A 24,752-nucleotide genomic window follows, 5' to 3' on the forward strand; every position below is an offset into this window, starting at 1 on the left:
AACAGACATTGCAGTACATGTAAAGCACAGTTCACTCTGTATTAATGCTACTAGTCTCCCTCTTTTAAGTTTTAACACTAACCACACTAACATGATGCTGTTCTGATAATTTAATCATAAAGGGTGCCACGTTTTCATGTGATGTAATGATACTGACATCTCCACACAATAAACAGACAGCCCGACAAATTGATTCCAATTTTTAGAAATTACTTCAGTGCTTTTACTTCTCTCATGTGTGAAATGAAAATGTCCTTCACCGCTGATGATGGTGTTTTTCCCTATAATATCATCCATAAACATTTCAAAGGGCATCTTTGTATGCTGCTGATAAGTCAGCAGACCAGCCTGTGGATTCTGCTACATGGATATTAGCTGTACATGCACATATTACACTCTGCAGTGCGCCGATTCCTGTTAGGCACTTGTTGTCATGTTTTATGTGCCAACTCATCGATCAAAAGTCCCAATTTGGAAATTGAATGTTCTGAAACTCCATGAAGCATGAGATCAAAGCAGCCGTTCGGGCACATTGTTCTCCACTAACAGAACGGACAAAGGCTTGGCTTGTACTGAGAGAGCTGAAATGTGAAAGATATTAGCTGAAGGACAGATTTTGGAAATAGCTTTGAGGTCATTCCACTTCTTCACACCAATCAGTGAATTACACAATATTGTATATCTGGGATGAGAACGATGAAGTAATACTGAAACATGTGTGCTTTCTTATTTCAACTGTGCTGGACATTCAGTATATTCTACTTTTAACTGCTGTGAATAAATAGCACATTCAGTCAATTAATTGCTGGGTTGTTATTAATTGCCTTTGAGTGGAAATCAAATGAGTGTTTAGTTTCCCATGTTACCTCTTGTTTTCTCTGCCTTAACTCAACTCTGTGCAAATCTGCAGTACTGAGCTGTTAGACCTACTGTGCCAATGATGTTGTTATGATTCTGGCACTGACCAACAACAGATGTTGAACACATCTTAAACTCTCTCTCTCTCCTTCTTGTACTCGTATGCGCATCCACACACAACCACAAAGCACAGAATAAGTCCTGCAAGCAGAATGCAGGTGTAGCAAATCTCACACCATGTCAGTAAGCAAATACTAATTTCTCCCACGCTGTAAAGGGCAACGTGAAATACGCTTTACTACTGAGCTCATTTATAGAACTGCTCTGCTGTTTTACAGTAGATACAGCTGGTAGCCCTGTCTGGCTTAGAGCTGAAGCATGTAGAGTGGGCTCTGTGTGTTCACTGTTGTGGCATGTCAGCTGGTGCATTCTCAGCTGATGTGTATCTGTTTCTTTACATAAAAGAAACTCTTCCTCTCTGGGAGAGAAAGAGGAAAAAAAGAGAAACCAAATCACAGAAGGACAGACACAGAAAGTCTGAGAGGTGTGGTCATAAAAAACTTAGTGACTAATTGGCCAACACCCCTGTTAATGACTGTTTGCCCCTTGGTTAGACACATTAGGAGGCTGTAAAGAAAAATAAATAGAAACAGAAAGAGTGCATGAACCCCACCCCAGCCCATAAAACCTAGAGTTTCTCCCGCACCAGCCACACAGACCTCACCAAGGTCAAGTACAGTGACAAACACCTGCATGGCTGCTGCCCACCATGTTTGCTGGTACTGATGCGCCACTGCTCATCAGAAAGCACAAACATGTTCGCGTGTCTGTTTGTTTGCAGAAATGTATTTAAAAAAAAACAGAATGACAGCTGATGTTAATTATCTCTGAATTTCAGCACGAATCCTCTGCAATTTTGGTGAAATGGAACACAGCAACAAACAAGTCAGACAACCTGGGTCCTAATTAGCTGCAGTTGGATTTGTGAGTATGCCGTTTGCATACATTTGTATAAATGCGGGCTAACATGTGAGCTGATGAACCACACAGAATGCAGGTCCATGTGGTGAGTGTCTGTGTGTGTATTTTAATAGCACCCTGATTGGAGACAGATGGAGACCAACACGCAGAGGTAGCGCACAAAGCCATGCATAATAACTCTGAAATGGAGAGCGTTTGGAGAGAGACAGGGGAAGACAGGGAGGGAGATCAGAGAAAGAAATAAAAACAAGTTGGGCGGACGCACGGAGATGGCCCCCTAAACCTGTCTCAGAGGAGGGGACAGTGAAAGCAGGAAGACATGTGAGGCAGTGTGCCACGGTGTGTGTGTGTGCATGTGTGTGTAGGTGTGTAATTCAGTGTGCCTGGCCGCCAGCCTTGACGAGGTGATAAAAGCTTGTTTCCTATAAACACTAATGATGTTCATTAGTGAAGACCTGAGGGGGCCCACGGGGCAACACAGAGTGGCTGTGTTTGTGTGTCTCTGTGTCAGTCAGTTCGTGTGCGCTCCTGGACCTCAATCCTATTAAAGTGGCTGTAATAAGTGCCCATCCTGGGTCTAATTGCTGGTGTAATTCTCCTGACCCAACAGGTCCACTGGTGTTTCTGAAGGCTGCAGCTCACCAGGCCTGCTAAGTGCTTAGTGATGCCCGGCTGCTGCCATCTCACCCAGTGACCACGGAGAGTCCTCTTCCAGATGCTATCAATATCCTTCTTGTTATAACCATCTAAAAATGTAATCATTTCATGGATTAGCAGCAGGATTGTATTAATGAATGCACCAGGAGCTGATATCAAATTTCCATCCATGATGGCCATAATTACTTCTTTCTGCTAAGTAGACCGATAGCCATCTGTTCGGTCCCAAATTGATGCCCACAGCTCCGCCTGCAGTCTTTACCACGCCGCACAAAGTGAAGAGCAGCGCTATGTCCCATTGTGTCAAGGCCAGAAAGCACTGGTCTGTGTGTTCAACGCAATCTGGACACCACATTTCACCGTGTTCCCCCGTCAACACCCCCTTTCACTTAGACGGGGCTAAATTAAAACCCCTCCAATATGAAACAAAACCCCCTCTCTGAATCCCTTAACCCCCCCAAAAATCCAGCTGGAGGGCTTTTGAAGGTAGGGTAGGTATGTGCTGGACGAGTGGAACTGGTGTACATTTATCCCCCTTTTGAGTGTGTTTGATGAAGAACTAAATAAAACCTTGGACATTTTTCAAGTCATTATCTTCATCTCCAAGACTGATTTGAGGAGGAAGACCTTCTCTGGGCCGGGGCAAGTCATTACAGGTAACACATATGGATGAATAGAGACATTTAAAAGGGGTTTTATTAAACTGTCAACAGGCCAAAAGAAATACATACCTCTAGTGGTGAATCACAGAGAAATCTCCGGAACTGTGGAGGGAGGGAGGGGGGGAGGGAGGGAGAGGGGGGAGAGAGGGAAAAACAGTTAGTTCTCTGGGTCACCAACTCTTCTGAAAAAGCCTAAATGAAAACCATACTTGTCTCCATTGCTATCCTATAAAGTTTATCCCTCCCTGTTTTCTCCTCACTCAGGTGTCACATATCAAATGAAGCGCCCCCCCCACCGCCCCACCCCCACCCCAATTCACAAAGGGGCATAAAAAGGAAAGACTGTATTTACACAAATGAAAACATTTAGCCTATTAACTGAAGCTCACAGTCCAGGGAGGACAGAGTGACAGCTTAAATAATCAGGACTGCTGATGTCAAAATAGCCCATCTCTGAGCACACTTTAAACTGCACAGCAGATATCAATTACTGGGGGACTTTATGTCCATGGAAACATGAAATCTTTCTTCCATTCTCCCTACTATTTCCTGTGCTCCTTCTCTTTCAGGGCCAGGGTTGAGAGCAGAGTGTTTACAGACGAGCCGACCTGCGGGACGGGAGGACAAACGTAGCACGCTTCCATGTTTCGGGCCAAAACCATTCTATAATGAGTACCGGCACAGCCACAGCGGAGGAGTGATGGACAGCTTTTGGTTTACTCAGTCTGTCTCACCCTCACGCACCACACCACAGTTGCGGGTTCATATTTCACAAGGAAACGCTACAATCCAGCTGTGTGGCTCATTTGCAGATATGTTCAACTTTGCTTCCACTGTCTGGTGAGCAGAACACGGGTCTAGAATAGCACCAAGGTATTGTAAACATGGGATAGAGAGGATCCAGACAGAACTGCATAAACAAGGAGGCAATATGAATTATGTAAAACGGCTCATAAAATAGGAGGTTACATAATGACACTCCTTATTAACCCATGGCTGCCAGTATAATGTGGGCTTGCTTTCCCCTCACTTAAACCACGACTCAAACTGAGGCTTGACTTATATGGGCTTCTTAATGGCAATATACTGGATAAAACCGATTCAGAGGGATTATTTCCCATTTATAGGTGGCACGGTGGAACAGGTGGTAATGTCCCGGTTTGAATCCCGCTGTGGGTGCTGGTGGCGTGTCCTCCACCATGCCTTCAGTGCCTGCTGCTCGAGGATAAAAGGGGCCTTTCTGTGTGGAGTTTGCATGTTCTCCCTGTGCTCACCTGGGGTATCCCCCATAAAAATACCCCCCACTAAAAACATGCAAGAAGATCACCACCTGACCAATGGTGACAACAATGGAACTGGTCCCCGGGTGCCAGTCGGCTGGCAGCCCACCACTCCTGGTCCGCCTACCTTTGCATGCTGTGTGTTAAAGATGTGACTAATAAAGGACTTCTTCTTCTTCTTCTTCTTCTTCTTCTTCTTCTTCTTCTTCTTCTTCTTCTTCTTCTTCTTCTTCTTCTTCTTCTTCTTCTTCTTCTTCTTCTTCTTCTTCTTCTTCTTCTTCTTCTTCTTCTTCTTCTTCTTCTTCTTCAGCTGGAAGGTGGGTTAGCAGGAGGTGAGGGAGATTTACCTGCACTTCCACACAGTGACACAACTGGCGCTGTTGTCATTGGCAGCATATAATTAACAGGCTCATTAACAGAGTTGTGTTGAAAGGTCCAGCATACTGGCAAGACAACGTATCAATCTAATCCGACTCTTTGAATTACCTCCTAAACAATGTAAGGATAAACTGAGTCAGTAGGCTCACTAGCTTCTCTGCCATGTGTGAATGAATAGTCTGTCATGAATGCTGGAGTCAATAAATGGATGAATCCAAGTTATCTTGTGCATACTGTACAGCCCCATACTGTCTCGCCTCATTAAAGCCATTTTGCTTTAGCACTGGAAATTCCCACAAGCACACCAACATCCTCTGTGCATGTGTGTCCGTGCACAGCAGTACAGCTAGCATTAGTGATGACTGCTGACGGCATGGTTCACTGGGCGGGACTGTCCTGGCTTAGGTGCAACTCAAAATCCCGCCAGTAGCCTGAACTCATCCAAAAAAAGAGAGTGTGTTTCTCCATTTGTCTGCCACAGCTGAAGTGTGTGTGTGTGTGTGTGTGTGTGTGTGTGTGTGTGTGTGTGTGTGTGTGTGTGTGTGTGTGTGTGTGTGTGTGTGTGTGTGTGTGTGTGTGTTGGTGGCAGTAATGCAGTGCTCTCCAACTTGGGGGATGTTTTGGCAGAGGGGGGCTAAGAATGATGCACCGTCGCCTGTCATTTCCATTTTACTTTCGCCTGAAGCAAACTGTTTTCACTACCTATCAAACTCGCCCACTTGAGTTGGATGCTGGTCATAAAAATGACTAAATCCACAAAATATTAGTTAAGTTGCAGTCAGAAAAATAAGGGAATCTATAAAATATTAGAATCAAGCAAGGATACAGCTCGTGTACATAACAAGAAAACTAAAAAAACAATGCATGCAGCTCTTGCGGAGAGCTATAAAAAGGCTCAAACTGTGCTCACTGCTGTGCTGAATACGCCAACAAGATGCAGCACGACGCCTTTACCCTCCACTCAACCTCACATCAGGATGGAGAGGAGCAGAGGGGGAGAGGGGATGGACAAGTGCTCAGACTCAGAACAACTATCAATGACGGTTCAATTCCTACGACTGCTTTAATGCCAGTTTAAGTTCTCCTGCTCAAGGCCATTAGACATCAACTCTACTCACAAACCCTCAACATGCAAGCACTGCAATATTCCCAGATCCAATAGTGGATCTATCCCAGAAGAATCCATCAAACCTTTAGCAGCAGTAAAATAATGGAAACTCACTGCTTGTAATTACAGTCATACATTTTCTTCAACTGACTGTCAATGTATTGAAATTCTATACAGCTGCTAAACAGGAGCATTTCACACAAATTTGATTCTGGAAATTGCAGTGGCTACATCTGTTTTGTCGATAATGATCTTTGCTCATGCAAAAAAAAAAAACAGCAAAAAACAAAATGCTTATCAAGTTCCCCACCTGTGTAACCATGCCAGTACAATGTAATTTTCCACTCCTAACTCTGCAGTGACTACTGCTCTGCCAGTCAACAAATTACACACAGCAAAGCCTCCCAATGTGCGATATTGCTGAAGGGCACAAATGAAACTTTTGTTTAAAACTCACGAAAAAACCCAAATGGTTTAGCAACAGAACAGCTGCAGTTATTAGATGACATCATTTATAGAGGCTGTGCTACGACACTGGCTGCTGTGTGTGTGTGTGTGTGTGTGTGTGTGTGTGTGTGTGTGTGTGTGTGTGTGTGTGTGTGTGTGTGTGTGTGTGTGTGTGTGTGTGTGTGTGTGGAACTGAGAATCTCCAATTGACCTTGCAGTAGCATATTGTATTAGACAAGTGAGTGTGTGAACCTTTCATGGATTGGATCCTGATAATGTATGCAAATGCACACTTGCATCATGATTAGCTGTGACTGCATCCCTTCCTCAGTCCCTCCTCTTCAACCTTTACTGGCTACTCGTCAGGGGGGCTGCTGGGTAATCACACCAAGAGGAATGAGCAGAGGCGCACAGCAGCTTTAAAATGCTGTATCAACCCTGCTTGGCAGGGTGAGGCCGCTCTCCTGGAGCCTGGCGGGGTTTGACCCCTCTCTCGCCACTGACAAGCAACAGACCACAAGACCCCGCCAGGCTGACACAAGTAAACAAACAGACAGACAAAGTCGTTCACAGACACACACTCTGCAGGAGGTAGACAGGCTAATATGTGGGTTCAGTCACTCAGGCGTGACGACAGCAAGGGAACAAACATGTGAATACAATCTGAGCTTCCTCCCTCTCTCCATCTCTAATACAACAACGCATGTCTGTGAACGCAGCCCTGTCCAGAGTACCTTCTGGAACGCTCTCATCCACAACACATGGAGTCCATCACTTCCTCTCTAACTCTCCCTTTCCTATAGTAAACACTCATCTGTGTACGATTAGGAGGGCAAGCAGCCGTCTCACACACACACTCACACACATACAGTACACATAAACACACACATCTGCTTAAGTCTAATTGCTACTTAGACCTCTCGTCATTGTGCGCTTGACTCGCTCAAATTGCTGTACTTATTTGAGGGACAAGGTGGCTGTATTCACTCTCTCACATAAAAAAATAAATAAATAAAAGCCCAAATGATCACTAAACTTTTGCTGACTAGATCGTTGTTCAGAGCGTGCAGAGGAGGAGCTAGCTGCACTCCACAGATCAGTGGGTTAAAATAAAAAATGTTGCGCTCTGACAGTAGAGTAAGTGGATCTACAGTGTTAAACACGCTGCTCATGGACGGTTTCCTTCACTCTCTCATTATTGTGCATAACTGTATTGCAAATAGTTTTAAGCTAATCAGAGCCAACAGTTATTTTCCTTCTTCATTTCTTCCATTCTTCATGATAGCTTTTATTGCCATTTCTCAGTTTGTTTTATCCCTTTTTGCATGTGTCTTGGTTAAGGCCATCAAGAAGAGTAAATACAGATTTAACAGGATTTGTTTTCCTGAAAATGAATGCCACATGTGCAGGAACTCAGAGTCACGGCTCAGCACAACAGTTAAGAACAGTAAGTGTGAGTGTGTGTGTGTGTGTGTGTGTGTGTGTGTGTGTGTGTGTGTGTGTGTGTGTGTGTGTGTGTGTGTGTGTGTGTGTGTGTGTGTGTGTGTGTGTGTGTGTGTGTGTCTGTCCAAATAATTGCATGTATGTGCTTCAACTCTGTCAGGAAACCATGATTGGATGTGGAAGGAATAACGTCTAGCTCCCTTCCAGTCATGGTACGACAGCAAATGCATACATCCTTAAACAAACAAAGCCGTTCCCCTCTAGGACATCGTCCTGTCTAATGGCAGTACAATTTTGGCCGGGTAATTCAACTCGCACACGCATACAATCTCTCCGATCGCCTGGCTCCTGGCCAGGCTGATGGTATTCCACATTCTGTCCCTGGGTAATACTTTAATGGATCAATAAATACCTCCACAAATACTAAATGACCCAACTTCCTAGGCAGCAGCAGGCAAAGAATGGCACGGCACCAGAATGTGCCATCACCACATCAACAATATGTTTCCCATTTCTTTGTAAATTCCACAGGACAATGGGGGGCACGGAGCTTCTGGGAAGCTAATGGGCTAGTTAACCAGGAGCTTGACGGGCAAGAAAATAAAATCAGCAGAGTTTAGTACAGTGGGCTCGGGAGCGGCTGTCACAGTCTTGAGTCCCACAAAGGGGGCTGTAATAAAGTTCTATTTGTCTGAGTAGGAACAATTAGAGATGACTGTGAATAAATGAACTGCAGTGGGATGAGACAAACCCAGAAGAGGCACAGACAATGCTGCAGCATAAATTGTACATATTATCATCTTAAATAGACCCTGTCAAAATGAATATACAGTGTTGTTACAATCTAGAGTCTAATCATTTCTCTAAAGCACTCCCTAAGGTACAGACGTCAAGGTCAATTACAATGAACAGACTCGCCTTTAAGAGTAATCAACGCAACCTTAATTCACTCCGTGCTTGTACACTAAACTGCATTCAGGCAGAATCCAACGTGGAAAGTTCATCAATAAAAAAAGAACTTCATTTTCTGGCGGCCCATAAGACAGCAGAGCTCCACACCTCTTAATTTTTTCAGTTTTTTTAGATGTAAGTCCTCTAGTTGTTGAACCCATCCGAGCCCAGTGCAGTTATAAACCTGAGCTGAAGCTGTGCACACAAGCACACATAAAACACACGTTCCCTTTAACAGAGCGAGTGTTATGGCACTAGGAAAGAATCTGCCACAGTCTGCCCAATCTGACAGCTTTTATTATTTATTAATTACCTTACTTTTACAAGCTGGAGAATTCAGTAATTTACTGAGGCCTGCTGGCAGGAGGGTGGAGGAGGAGGTTGTTTTTCCAGTCCTGAGGGACAAAAGGCCCTCTCAGGTTAGTGAGAATGTCCAGCAGTTCTGCATCCTGACTAGACTTTATTTTCTCCTCTTGAAACAGAGGTGTGGGTATATTTTTTATACTATAATTCACTGTGTATTGTAAATTCATTTTTAAACTTTATGAATTATGTGACCGTTTCTGTTTCCCATTCCCACTTGTGACTGGACAATGCATCTCATTCACTCCATAAACTACTGAACGTTCTCTTTCCTTTACAGGGTTTACTGTAATTCATTACCGTAAACTCAGAAATCCATTCTCTCGTTGGGCCACAACCTGTGATTATTTTTATCATCAATGAATCTGGCAATTATTTTAACAATTACTGAATTATTCCTTTAGTCCATACCCAAAAACAGTGACCAAGCTGATGTCTGTACAGCGCTTGATCAAAACACAAAGAAAATACACAAAAGCTACATAAAATAGAGAAAAGCAGCAAGAAGTGTGTGCAACAGTCCCCTACAGTAGGTGCGGAATAATAATCATGCAGTACCTCGCTCTCATTACATTCGCTGGGGTCATCACCATGAATGGCCATCTGGTAGCGGGCGTACAGCGCCACTGACTGCTGATAGGATGCTGTGAACTGAGGGTCCTCAAAGTTGACTGGCACTAGCCTCACCTTCAAGCACAGGGTGCGGAGGGGAAGGAGCAATAAGGTGGAGGGAGGTAATGTAAGGGTTGACAATGAATACAAGGATGGTGAGTAGTTAGAAGCTGAATAAAGAATAAAACAAAACGAGGAAGCACGGGTGCTTTGGAAGAGCGCACCGAGCAGGATTCAACAACAGAGGTTTTAAACAGCGTTATACAAGTGCTTTGGCATTTTAGGGTTTACATCAGTCTCCTAGGTCTCGAGGCACGCTGGTAACACAGCAGGTCTGTTTTGAGTTTTTAGTGAGTTTATCAGATTGTTGCGCAAAAAGGACACATGAATGCAAGAAAACAATGGGATTCTAGGAGACTGTGTTTTTCAAATAATAAGATGTCAGGAAACTTGAAGATGAGGCTAGTGCACTGCCCAGCTTTCACCACAGATCGCACGGAGAGCGCTGGCAATTCAAGATTCACACCATGTCGGTGCGTAACGTCCAGAACAGCAGGAGTCCAGAACTGTGCATGAATGGATCATCGCAGCGAGACACAGTCAGACTCTTCCAACGACTCCTCTCAAGAAAACAAACCAGGCTGAACAGACTGCACGTACAAAGTCAATTCAAGTCTCCTCTCAGTTCAGACATGGGGGGCCGTCGTTAGGGCAGGGTGATGGGGAGGTACAGACGAGGTAAATGTGTGGTGGTCGAGAGGGTTCAGCTGACGAACTGCCCCCCCAAACGTGAGACAGCTCAAGACTAACGACCAGGTCGGCCGACCGAAGGCCAACTCAGACACCTGGAGAAACACTGCTCTCAACCGTGGCGTATGGAAACACTTTCCCCTCCATTTCCTCTCCCTTTGACTCTCACTCTTCTACACATACACTTGCTTTAACACTAACGCATTAATTCACTTTTTGATTCATACAGACATTTGGGTTTATTTCCAGCGACAGAAAACTGAAGCACAAATTATTTAATTACAACCGTTTTTGTTCAGTATGATTTAAACCTAACTTCAATCTCAAAAATTAAAAAAAAGCTAATTAATAGCCATTACATACTTAAAGTACAAAGCTGATAATGATTTAGAGTTACTCAATTCTAAAATAATACTTCCTTATAAACAGAGACATTGTATAAAAACTACTACCTGTGTTGCAATTGCTTTAAAATATAAAATCACAACCAGCAATTCCAATAATTCCCTTATTGAAGCAATGATCAATTTTAGCCCATTATATGATACAAAGGACCAAGATGACTCAGAAGAGATTAGAGCTCGATGAAACCCTTCTGATGCCTCTGTAGGTACCCAAACTTGCCATCCCTTTCCCTCCCTCCCCCCCTCCCTCCCTCCCCTAGAGCAGGTTGACCTACGCCCCCCACCCTCTGACCTGGCTCTCGGTGGGTTTGTCAGGAGGGTCCTTGTGAATGGCCATCTGGTAGAGTTTGTACACCTGGTAGGAGGCGTCGAAAGAGGCTTTGAACTGCGGGCTAGGGGGATTGGAGCGCACTAGCCTCACCTTCAAAAAGAATACGGGCAGACAAAGGTTAACATCAAAATGGAAAAAAAAAAGGACTGAAAAGAGGATAAGTGGAGATTAAAATCCTTAAAAAGGAAAGTATCATCACAAATCAAAGAGAGAAAACATTTGAAAAGAGTGTGAAAGGAGACACAACTGACCCAAACACATCCCATCCAGGCTGAGTGGCCCATCTGTTAATATTCTGAACCATCATACAAATAAAACAGGAAAATCTTCCAGTTTTAACTTTTATTCTTCTTTAGTAAACTCCCTCGTTTTCTGCAGCAGCTGCTGCTCACCAAAGCTGCAGCTTGATGGGAAAACAAGAACTAGAGAGGATGTGTGAGGTTCATCGTGACACAGAAAAGGCAGGTGTTGTTCAACATAACCAAGAACGTGTAAAGCATTTGCTGTGAGAGCTTGTAAGTGCTCGAAGATGTTCTCAAAAAGAAGAAATTATTATTTACTTTGCATTTACTGTTCATACTGTATATGAATCCATTTCCAGTGCTTCACCTTTTTATATGAAAGCAAAGTTTAACTCTTGATCCTGATCACACCCAACAGAGGTCAGTGTGTGCAGAGGCGTTTTGTCACGCGTGAATGAACTAGAGTTTCAGATTAAGCGATTCAGCATTTTTAGCCTTGTTTTTTTGCTCTTCAATATTCTTTTACAGTTCTTGTGTTACCTTTTGATGACTTGTGTCTGTGTTTGTGGCCAATTTATGTGTTGATATTAGCTTATGGCAAATATATCAGTGTTGGTGTATTGTGCATCGTGGGCCAACAGGTAACACAACACTCAGCTCAGAAATGCCAGACTAGGTTTGCGTTCAGAAACTGTCACAGTTACAAAGTTTGTCTCCCAGAGAGCACTAACAGAGCAGGACACACACTGAAACAAGACAAAGTAAGTAAAAGAGCATAAATAAAGTGATTAATCCATAGACATACATGAGAGATGCACACGTAATAAGGCAATGTTGCTATAAATCAATCTGAACAGGTTGAATCAGAGGAAACCTGCGATAATAAGACTTGCGGAGAGAAAAACTGTCCGAGTGTTGCTAATGTCACCCAAACTAAAAGAAGGATTCAGCTTCCATATCCTTCGCCCCCATTTAATTAAGCGTCTCTTCGTTTGGAAGCTTTTGTTGGCCACAGAGGCTGTGCCATATGAATCCCCTGGACAGACAGGAGAGAGGAATTGAACCTGGGGTTTGTTTGAGTTGGACCTCAGTGGGCTTCTCTCATATGACCATTTGGCATCTACATCCTTTAGTCAAACAGAGACATTGTGGGCCTCTTTGCTGAAAGGACAACGCTGAAGTTGGGCCTTTTTAATTTTGCTCAGAATCTAGAGATATATTTTGATAGGCTTAAATCCTTTTGGTGAACTAACGCTGAGGCAGATAGCGGACAGCATGGAAATGAAATTTTAACAATTCTCATAACAGCCTCGAAATTTGACACCAACTGTCTGATACTTGACCTCTTCAAGAATGTTCAAATAAAGCCTCATAATACCAGTGGCTTTTGTTTAACTTAAATTAAAAATGGAAGATCATAGTTTCTCAAAGCTTTCACTGAAAGAGATGCTGCTCTGAACCTGGAACATTAAGAACATTCAGTACACGATTACAAAGTAATATAATCGAGGAGACTAGAGACTGTGTGTTAGCAAGAGGGGATTGAGAAGAAAGGCTATGAAAATATGAGAAGTGTGGAGACAGTAGACAGTACTCAAGAGGGGATTAGCTGGTGAACAGTTCCACACTTTCCTGAGGCACCTGAGGGGCTCTGAAGCACGTTCTCACACTGACCCCTGGTGGTGGTTAATGGAACCACAGCCAGGACAGGACAGACTGTAAAAATGGCACATCTGAGCTTGTCCTCCCTCTTATTGAGACTTAGCCTTTTGCTATGCATTTAAATTATTTCAACAAAATAATCAGCTCCTATAAGGTCACAGATGCCAGAGCGAAATGTCACCTGAGCAGTTTCACTGGAAGCAACAGTGAGCTTATTACAATACCAAAGCCAAGAGTCACCACATTTGTCACTAAATTTCTGTTTCCATTTCCTTTCAGGCAGGTTGATATCTTTAACAGATGTGTTTGATGAGAATGAGCTGGACTGCATTTAATGTTAACATCTATGTTTTGGCACTGGTGTGAAAACCTGTCTAAGTCTGCAGCTCAGTGAACAGTACAGAAGCCCGAGAATCACACTGATTCACTAAACTGCTTATCAACATGTTGCCTTTTGGCCACAAATCTGATGCAGCCTTGCTCCATGTAACAAACAGCTAAATAGAGGCATCACTCAATTATTTGACTTATAATACATACAATTATCCTTCCTTTGCATAGAATGGCCCTGTGTTCATGTCCACTTTGGGAAATTGAATGATAATTGCAGGCAAACAAATGAATGGCATAGAAAAGAGCTGGCTGGGAGAAGGTCTTGTTGGTCTAGTCTCAGGGGGTAAATAGACAAGAGACAGGCACTGCCTGGTTCATCACTGCATCTGGCTCAAATCTTGGTCAAGACCAAGAATGACGTTACTCTACCAACCTCAGCTTGAGGCCTTCGCCAGGGATCTTTCTACATCATTCTGCCCCCTGCCAAAAGTTCATTTCCATGTTGTCTCATACCGGCTGAGCTGGGAGCTGTGGTTTTAATGTCAACATTAGGGTAACGCGACCCAGTTTGTGTGGTGTGCCTGTCATTTGCTGAATTCTAACTGGGAAGAGGTGGTTTTTCCACTCTACTCTGGCCAGATATCCTTTCCGCACACATAAACACATGGTGAAGTCACTGGAGTTAGGGAAGAGGGCTCTATGAAACAAAGTTTTAAGCTAACTGAATCCAAACGTTACAGAGACAGAAAGCTCAACCAAAAACACTACTCCGTAACGATGGAATCATGACAACAGGCTAACGTTTACTCCGAGGAAAAATAAAGTACCTACTCTATAATTCAGCTCACCTCAAGGCCATGAGAAGCGTTGTCAGGCAATGATTCACTGATGAAATCTTCCAGGGGTTTGGGTTGGTTGGTCTGGGTGGGGGTAGGTGGGGTAGGAGAGACAATGGAAGAGATCCCATCAGTGTCATGCCTCATCTGCTCTTTCTGAAGACGTCGCTCCTTCCTCAAGTCTTTGGCCTTCCGACATGGCGGCCGGCTAGCATCAGCTCCCACTCCTGCGCCCCAGAGAAGAGAGAGAAGAGGGGGAGACTCGTCAAAGCTTTCCAGAGGTGCTGGTTAGGTTGGAACACCATTTATAATCTATTATCACACGTTCAAAGCATTTTCAGGAGTCTCAAATTTGGGGCAGGCATTGTGCGCATTAGACCATGTTCCCAGCAGATTCTTCCCTGCCCCTCTGGGCTGCCATGTCTGCCTCAGAAGCCAGTAGCCTTTACATTACATCCTTGCTTAGGAGGCTATAAAACAATATGGTCTGTGTTAGTGAAGGCCAAGTGGTTAGTAGCTAGCTAGAGTGTATTTATAAAGGAACAGAAGAAACAGAAGACAGAATGAACCCAAGGGTGTTTATTTTCTTCTAACAAAGGCAATGACAAAGATAAGGTTGTCAGGTTGTTACTAACAGAACACACACTCATACACTTTCTCCGTTTTTCTCTCTCAACAAGACTAACATGAACATTCTCTGAAGCAACTGAATCTCTCCCCGTTTCCCTCTCTCTGTTCCCCTTCTCGTCCTCCTCCTCCTCCACCACCACTTCCTGGGCTCTTGCCAAGCCCTCCAGCTCTCCGGGCATCCCATGTCAACAGTTTACACGCCCACATCCTGTTTGGAGCAATAAGGAAACGAGAGCCATTTCCTGCTTTTCCAATTGCAAGCCGCCACCATCAGCTCAGTCACTAACTTTCCCCTCCTTTAACAACACGAGGAGGAGAGCGATGCCTGGGCCTGACAAGGAGAGAGAGAAATTCTGTCGCTGGCCAAGGTTCACTGGCAGCGTTCAGCTTCAGCTGACTCAAGCTACTTCTTCTGCTGCAAGGTACAGCTTCTGTCCTGTGAATGGTAAAAAGGGACCCCAGCTTGTGGCTTATTGTTCACGATTTATCTTAAAAACATGACTTTTAACTTCCAATGTACAAGGTGAAGTAAAAGCCTTACAAGAACGTATATCATAACTAACTTTCATCCTGATTTCAAGGCACTGATTAATGCACCAAAAACTCATCTCTGTCCATCATACATATTTAGAAGTTTTTTCTCAAGGCTTACCATTTTTCCTTTTGCAGCTTTGCAAACATCTCTTTGAAAACAGTGAAACTTCGCTCAAAATACCGATACGCAGCTACACCTGGCTTCACCTCTGATAGCCCTCAGTTCACCATAGCCCCACAGTCGCTGGTACTGGTTCCTGAGGTATGTGACATATGAAACCATGGTTGTCTGAATCTGTGTTTACTTTGCTGCAGCTCCAATGTGGAAATGTTCCGCTGTGAGGTTGATTGCCTTTTTTTTGCTCATATGTCTCGAAGCATATAAAAAACACCATATGGACACATTAATGTTGATTTTCATTGAGGGGGTCTTTAAGCTTTGTGTCAATAACTGATGTAACTCCTGTAAACAATTTGTTTCACATTATCACATGAATCTTGTTTGCTACTTTATGGAAAATGAACTGACCCTTGTATCTTCTCAATGTCTCTGTTTGACGTATTGATCTTTAAAGGTAAATGACTGCAGGCACTAAATGAGGAAAGTATTTCTGAGCAAACCGTCCGATATAAAACTACAACCCTGAGAGTTACAGGGCGGCCAAATGGTTTTCCCCATCAGAATAAACACAGCAAGGTCGAGATCGACTGGTCACACGGACAACAGGAATCAGGATCTGAACTGTGTTCAACACACTGACTCAACCACAATCGCAATCACCCTTATTCACGATCACTCTGTCCACATGCCTCTCTTCCCTCTGATTAAACTCTCACTACACACACACACACAAAGGTACTCCAGAGGACAGCGTATGCAGCCGTGGAGGAGATAAAGTCTGACAGATCAGTTCCTGTGGAAGACAGATGCTCCCACTCCAACAGTTAGCACTTCATAAAAGCTATGACACACTCCCTCCCTGCTTCCCTCAACACATATACGACTCTGAAAATCAGCCTAAACTGTTTACAATTGTGACATGCTGCTTTCTTGCATGTAAACACACGGAGACACAAAATTTATTCACTGTGGGAGGAGGATGCTGCTCCCACAGTAAAATATTAACATGGGGGTATGCGGTGTCATTTCACAGGAAGCACAGTCTGAGAAACTGTACTGTGTACCACAGTTAACTTCGCCTACTTCAAAGACACTATACTGCTACGTTCAATATGCTTTTCCCTGCTTCATACAAACTTTGGCCCTCTGTCATACTGTTCACGCTAGTGATATCGTTTTAAATATGATAAAAAAAATCATATCAGGATAATGACAAGATTCCAACTTGTTACTGTAATGAAATCATGTCATAGCACACAGCAACAACAAGTATGTCTGTAAGTGAAGGTAACATTTCTAGCAGCTCCACGGTGCAGGAATTAGTTCCAAATAGTGGAGCGACTTCAGTCATGTGGTTACAAAAGATGAGATGTACAACAAACGGGTAATGTGCAAGAAGTGCAAGAAGACTGCAACAACAAAAGGGGCCAATACAGCAAACTTATTTCATCATCTCAAGCAGAAGAACCTGGTTAAATATGAGGAGAGCCAGCAATCCCACAAGGAGAGCTCATCAGCTATTGTGAGCTCTAAACCAAGAAGACAAACTACATTGGCTCAGCATCGCATCACCAAAGTTTTGGCAAGGTGCGCTCTGGAGCACAGTGATGAAAATTCGACTTTGACAGAGATGATGTGAATCCCTTTCAAGCAATCAAAGTGGTTTCAGCGTGCATTTCAGTACTGACAACGAGCTCCCTGGACTTCAGTGTAACACTGTCTTCTGAATTGATAAAAAGCTTCACTCTTTGTGATTCCCTACAAAACAGAGCCTTGCACAGCTTTGCGAAACACAACATTCCATATGTACGTCTGTATCTGTTTACCTCTGGCTTTGCATATGCTATCTGGCAGATGAGGAGCCATGTACTCTCAAACCAGAGCTGGAACCTGCCCAAAGCTATAAAGCGCTCCAGTCATAAAGCTAGAGGAAAGATACGGCCAGGTGTTTTGTGTTGGAGGTGAACGAGGGGGGAGTAGAGAACGACCGGCTCAACATAGTAAAACATCTTTGCTTCCTGTTTGCTAGCCTCCAGAAAAGGCTTGTTACTTCTGTCTGAAGGGGAAGAGCGAGGTGCTGACACAGGTGTAAGAGCAGAAGAGCACAGCGCTGCCACAGCTGAAAGCCTTTTCCTGTATGTGCATGTCTGCACCTGGATTGACCTGTGCCAATACCAAGCTTTCCTGCTCCAATGTACGTCCTTGCCTTTTGATTAATAAGCCCGGGGGCCTGTTCTCATTAGATGTTTCAGAGGGGAAAAAAGTGGTCAAGACCTGGAACATGAACAGTGGTTAGAAGTGCTAATTCCTGTGTCTAACGGGAGTTTATTATCTCTCCAGTGTGAGTGTTATTACTGCATTACTGTGAGTTGGCTGTGAGGATATCCTGTACACTGGAGAACAAAGTGGAGAACACGACAGAAGAAACAACAGCTTCATTCACCAAGCTGCTGCTCTGCTCCATGGATTCTTTCACAAGGTGAACAGTGACACCCTCTGGCAGGCGATGGTGCTTCACCTACTGTGTGAAAACCACAGTCGCAGTTTGTAGGTTGTAGTGAACGGTCATTGAAGCCGCTGTCACTTCTTTTAAAGACATTCTACTGTTGTCTCAAAGAATACAAGACTTTTAAAATAAACAATGACACAGAAAACAGGAGTTTAAGTCACTATTCATTAACCCATTCAAATAAAGTACATTCTTTGTCCATGCTCCTATGAAAGACTTAAGTACACAATTTTATCGACATGATTGGAGGGAGTAAGACTACACAGCTGTAGTTGTTGAAGCATCTTAGTGTTCTAAGACAATAAGTAAAAGAAGAAATACATACAGTGACTCATGCCAAGAGTGCCAGGCTAGAACTCTGAGCCCTAATATAATGCGACTGCAGATTTAATGACACTCATGATCATCAGCAGAAGCAGTTTCTAGAATAATATTAAGACTGAATGATGATTTAGTCGACGCCTCATTATTCAGTCTGACATTACGTTCTTGCAGCCATTCTCTGTGCCCGAAAAACTCATTAGCTGACTGATGTATGCAGCTGCTATAATGTCACTTTCACACTAAGGCTGCACAAAGCAGCATACATTTACCATGAGCTATCCAAGTTCATGGATAAGGGTACAACTGATGATTATTTCCATTATCGATCAATTGGTGATTATCAAAATACTTGCTGGTTTTTGTTTTAATCGATTGATGGATCAACTAACCGTCTAACGAGTCATGGTTCATGTTCTTTATGAAGTTGTTGGTTAACTAACCAACAGCACATGAAGCTGTCCTGATAAAGGAAAACAACAGTAATAGGTGATGTGTTACATAATAGTGAGTAGCACTCACATTACTAACAAGTAACTTGTATTTTATTACTTTATTGTTATTATTACTCATTTTTCAGCAGTGATTTTGAGGGGTATAACCAGCCATTAGAAAGAGAATCAGATTTCTTACCTGGTTTAGGAGCTGTGGCTACTGTTCTCCCATCTGGAACAGACACTGGATCCTTTCCTGATGTTTCAGGTGCAGCAGCCGCCACCCCCTTCTGTACTTCTGTGATAGCGGGACACTCTGCTACTTCCCTCTGAATGTCCGTGATAGCAGCGCACTTTACTTCTGAGTGGCAGACTTTACTTGGTTCCCGTGGACTTGCTTCTTCACACACCGAGTCCATTGGCTCCCCTACATGGCACAAAATCAATATTGCTTAGACCAGGAAAAGTGCACTACAAGGCCACAGTACAAACATTGTTTTGAGTCTGTGCCAATCTCTAACTGTACTTTCAACGATGCACTCGATGCAAATGCAGTTCAATAGTCCGACAGTGCTGACTGCAGACAGCTGCTTTTTTCCATGCATATACTCCATACCGTCACACAGATAAATGGAACAGACAATTTACATACATTAAGTATCAATCATTATTATGCAACTCTGATTCCAAAGAAAAGGTTGAACACTGTGTAACTGTGTAAAACATAAATCAAATGTCATGAATGTGTGAATTCATGACATTGCTCCAAAAACACCTGTTTGGAACATTCCACAGATAAACAGGTTCATTGGTAACAGGTGATAGTACCATGATTGGGTATGAGAGGGGCGTCCTTGAAAGGCTCAGTCGTTCACAAGCGAGGACAGAGGTTCACCACTTTGTGAACACATGATTGAATAAAGGCTATTACTGCATGGGCCCAGGAACACTTTGTAAAACGTTGCCGGTAAGCACATTTTGTTTGCCAATGACTGCATTCTGTTGTTATTCACTTTTTACACAGCGTCCAAGCCTTTCTGGACTTGTTGCTGTACAAATAAATATAATCTTACCATCAGTCTGTTCTTTTGGTAACTCCCCTTTGGAAATGAATTTGCTGATCTTCTTCAGGACTTTCTTGTGGGATTTGGAAGGCTGGAATTTCAGTGCATGACATCTTGACAGAGCACAACAGTAAAGTTTGGTTAAAACAGCATATATATGCATATATACATCTGTGTTTATTTCTGTTCTGTGTTTCCTGTCTTGTCAGTTCTGAAGTTAACAGATGGGTGGGTGAAATATCATTACCTGATGGTATACTGTGGACAGCATGTCTTTTTCATTATGGGCTTATACACATACTTTCCACTTCTGAAAAGGAAAGATTGAATAGCCTTCACTAAAGTACATTAACAATACATGAAATATCCAAAATGACATTTATTTGAACTATATTAGTAAATTCAAAAGGTCCATATATAAGTAAGCAAAGATTATGTGAAGGTGGAGACAGTTACGCACCTTCTCCATCCTCGGTCTATGAGATCTTGGTAGTCTTGCACGGTCATGGTGTGAGACCACATCCCTGTAGAAAACAAACAGAATATCGTAACTTTAAAACAAAACTTGACGGAAATCATGGTGGAAACAGGCTGAATTAGCACAGCTCATTCAACTGAATTACATGAAGCACAATTAAAGCAGAAAAGAGACAATTATACATGTGCATTTTTTGCCTAAAATTTGAATAAGGAGTGGTTTGTCAAAAAGCTGCTCACAGACTCTGATGGGAGATTCACACATCTTTGTTTCCGCTTAAATCAAAGTGTCCCCCAAAGAACAGTCCCACGGCGCTTTAAGATCCCAATGGTAGCATCCTAATTTATTATTTGTATCCACAGCAGCTTGGATCCTACTTCCCAGAGCTGAGGTCGGACCTCCCCATTTCAACTCCTGACCTTCTCCTCTGCGACTAGCAACGAAGACTACTTACAGTTTCCATCTAAAACAACAAATGGAGTTCACTGCACACCAGTTCACACAACACACACTAAGTTTGCAACTGAGCATGATCTCTAATGTCCCAGGAGATTGGTTTTAGCCAGAGTCCACAGAGACAAAGGGACAACAGACCAACGCTACAGCACTGAAGCAGTAAATGAGTGGGGTTAGTTCTGAGGCCTGCAGATAAAGCAACAAGAAAAAACTGGGATTCTGTGAGGGACATATATTATCGTTACCGGACCACCAGCTAAGGGGCTTGTAATAATGAGACGGGTCCAAAAAAAGCAGCTGTTATGCTATGTGTATTAAAAATGGATACTTATACACCAGGACATTACAGAACAGAGAATAATAGAACTGCAGGAGCTCCTGTTGTATTTTTAAGTAATACAAATCAACCCAAGAAAATACACAGCATACATCTATAATCTAAGATCCTTGGTAAGTTATATTTCAATACCACAAATTCATGGCCTCATCATACGTTTAAAAAGAAATCACGCATGGATTTCTGCCCAAGGACCCTGTTTTAATGTCCCAAAGAACTCTTGACCTCAACAGAGCACAAATGAAGCATTAAGCAGGATCCAAATGGATGATAAAGAAAGTATGATATATTAAAAACTTGAATATCAAGTGATGCCTTCCAGAAAACTTTCAAGAGCAAGTAAATGTGGGGATCGACAGGCCAGGGCCAATTAAGAAGCCAAATGCCTGCTGGCTAAAAAGCCTGATAACTCGTTAGGGTTAGCCAGAAGTTTAAAAAGGTAACAGTTCTAGAGTACAGAGGAATCATGCCATGTGAGATGGATGTGAGTGCAGCAGCTGCTGACATCAGGACACAACAGGAGTGCCTTCCCATCGTTCACACCTGATCCATTTGCCTCCGCTGAGGCATGACAAACACAGTAACACAGAGGACGGCAGATGTTGTACTATGTAGTGTGGGGTCACATTTGGTCTGCGTGTAAAAACACAGCTGATAGCATCACTGCACCAAATCACAGAGGAAAACAACCTTATTGAGCACCTGCTTGCAAAAGTTTACAATACAATAATCACTGTGTTGATCTATAGACTGTGCGATGTTTTTCCAGGAAAATAAAGGCAAAACAGTAAGAACATATTATGACAAATAACACAGGAAGAGCAACGTGTAAATTAGGGAAGTGCTTTGGCTTTTTTGCTGAAGCCTAAGAATAATCAACTTCACCTCAGTGGCCTGAAATAATGGGCTCATTTCTATACTTGTAAGTCTACAGCACTTTCATTTAACCTGTATCCACACGAGGAATCTATAACCTTTTAATACTATTAATCACTTACAAGAATTACACAGGGAGTCTTCCTTCCTCCCCAGAAACCGCCGTGGCCACATGATGTAACATATCCAGATTACCACTCTTATCTTACTTTAGACTGCAGCTCTAGTCTGCGGGCTCCGAGCCCAGTCACACCAGGAACTGCCTGAACCCTAATTAGAGTCAACCTGTCTCGGCCCTGCTCACCTCCACTGAATGACACCATTCTGTCTGACACAGAAAATCCCTTCCTCTTATACAGCTTTTTTTATACCTCTGTATCAAAGTCCGAATTTGTAAAAATGTAAAATTGAATGAATGTTGGTTGCCTTGAAATACAACATAGAGAGCAGGACCTTTGACCTCTGCTCAACTGTCTACTTTCACTTTCAGGACATTTATAAACCTACACATGTCAATTATCCTGTGAATGGATTCAAGGCAGGAGTGTTCCTGGCACTGCAGGTTTCTTATGGGCTAATGAAACTCCCAAGAATTAACCTAATATAACAAGCTTCCCTTACTTCCCATTGAGTATACAGTTGTACAGCAAGCAGCGGGTGGAAAGGCTCCTTCCTGTTTGTAGCTGTCCAAGACTTTGAAGACTCACACATACAGCCTTAGAGCTTTCACTGATATTTACAAGTTTCTCACCTATTCCCATATGAGAAATTGACCTTTTTTATAATTATGTAGCTGTGCAAGTCCAACATTTCAAAAAGGTCTTGAAAAACAGATGCGGAAACTAACAATTTTGCTGTTTACACTTCATTTGTGATTCATCTGAAGTGTGATGCTAAGTAAGAAGTGGTGGCATGACAGAGGAAAATAAGAATCTTGTAAAATTAAGAGAAAATATCAACACAAACTGGCACCATAAAATGCTCGATCCACTGACTGTTATTGTGTCCTTGTTTCATTATCATTTTTAAACAAACCAAATCTGGGTTCACTTGGAAGTCGACCTTAGCCCCCCCAACAACTGGTTCAGGGGGAGAGGGAGGGAAAGTAGTTTCTCATCTCCTTCAACAGAACAAAGACTAAAAACTCTCCAGCCTTCACTTTTAACGACAAAATATGGGTAATAAAAAAAAAAGAAGAAGAAGAAGAATGAGTCATTAATCATACCACTGTGGTTTTATCTCAGATGACACTGCCACAGTCAGTCAGTACAGCACATGAAGTAAACAGGTGGTCTTCTGTTTCAATAAGGTTGTGTTGTGAAATCTCTGTCTTATATTGAGTCTCATGTTTGACTCAATTCACACTGTAATCCGCACTGCCTGTTACACCTAAAAAAACCTACTTCCAACACTACAATATGAAGAAGTACAATAGATAATGTACCATTCACAAGATGCTAAATAGACGGATCATATTCACAGACTCACAGCATTCTGATTTATTCAACCCTAAATTCAATAAAACATCTGTGCTCTTACTGGCCATCAGACCTGAGCTCGCCCCACAAATATATGTAAATGAACGACAGCAGTTCCGCATCTGTTTTTACTTGATCTGCACAGGCCTACAGCCCCAGCGTCACGGCGCTGACTGACCAAAGGAGAAGGGAGACAGCTGTACTCTCGCCTCTGAGGGCACCAGCCCTGGTTCCCTGTCTCATAAGGTTAGCCTGACCGTTGGCTAGCTTGGCGCTAGTAGAGATGTTAACGACTCCAGTGCTAAGCTGCTAATGCTACAAGGTTAGTCTTTAAACAATGTTCCCCTACTAAATGGCAATTCAGTCACACTAGCCCAAAGTTCACTTATTATTTTGACTCACTTTATTTTACAACAGTCTTTGGTTAGTTTCCCATGATGAAAGAGTTGGGCTATAAGATGCTAATGGATATAAACTGAGTTACAACCCACATACTGTCCAAGTCATGTTAGGTGAACGCTGACTAGTTTGTCCACTGAACTGAATGTATTGATCTTGCAGTGTAATTATGGCAGACATAACTCACTCCACATTACTGCATTAGGGTCCTGCTACAGTACCAACATTAGCTAGCAGTCTTTCAATACCGGTGACTATTCCAGCAAGTAGACGGAGCTAGCTAGGTCGTTAGCATAAGCCAGTTCAGCGACACTGACTAGCTATGTTTCTTCGCTACTTCATTAGACACTTACCATGAGAAAAGTTTCCCGTCTCATTCTTACAGTAACCACAGCGGTAACCGTCATCCCCGCCGAAATATTCCACTATAGTGTAAGACGTGTTCCCTGCCATCTTTAAAATAGACCGACAGATGACAGCGGAGTTTGCACGGTGTCCGGGCAAGTCCTGCTGGATGCCAAACTCCGCCCATCCCCATGACGTCACTGGCGCTGCGTTGGGCACCCAGCCCTCTCATGTCTAGAAAGCTACGTGTTGAAGCTGTTTGTTCAGGCCACATTATCTTCAAGAGCGAAACGAACCACTGTATTGTTCACTTTTCTCCAATTATTGCGCATCACTGAAACGATAGATTTAAATTTAAAAAATTTAGATTGATTAAATGTCATAACAAAAATCAGCCTATACACTAAATGTATTTATTAATCAGAGACATTATGATGCAGATTTTTCAGAATTAAGTTTGTGACAGATAAAA

General features: G+C 42.9%; 1 protein-coding gene across 3 annotated transcripts in view; it reads right to left on the bottom strand.

Annotated features, from left to right (window-relative positions):
* Window positions 1–24,441, bottom strand: part of LOC139341686 (arginyl-tRNA--protein transferase 1) — a 51,926-nt gene extending 27,485 nt beyond the window's left edge. The window contains exons 1-9 of one of the 3 annotated variants that reach the window (XM_070978317.1): window positions 24,289–24,440; window positions 20,372–20,435; window positions 20,159–20,221; window positions 19,921–20,024; window positions 19,047–19,274; window positions 14,311–14,525; window positions 11,187–11,315; window positions 9,687–9,815; window positions 3,228–3,260 (exon numbers count right to left, since the gene is read on the bottom strand). In XM_070978317.1, coding sequence (XP_070834418.1) covers window positions 3,228–3,260; window positions 9,687–9,815; window positions 11,187–11,315; window positions 14,311–14,525; window positions 19,047–19,274; window positions 19,921–20,024; window positions 20,159–20,221; window positions 20,372–20,435; window positions 24,289–24,388 — 1,065 coding nt within the window. In that variant the 5' untranslated portion in view covers window positions 24,389–24,440. Of the gene's footprint in view, window positions 1–3,227; window positions 3,261–9,686; window positions 9,816–11,186; window positions 11,316–14,310; window positions 14,526–19,046; window positions 19,275–19,920; window positions 20,025–20,158; window positions 20,222–20,371; window positions 20,436–24,288 lie in introns of all 3 variants that reach the window. The other 2 variants (XM_070978315.1, XM_070978316.1) reach the window with 2 other exon arrangements.
* Between the last annotated feature and the right edge of the window lie 311 nt (window positions 24,442–24,752).

Source organism: Chaetodon trifascialis, chromosome 13 (genome assembly GCF_039877785.1).
Source record: "Chaetodon trifascialis isolate fChaTrf1 chromosome 13, fChaTrf1.hap1, whole genome shotgun sequence".
Taxonomy (NCBI): Eukaryota; Metazoa; Chordata; class Actinopteri; order Chaetodontiformes; family Chaetodontidae; genus Chaetodon; species Chaetodon trifascialis.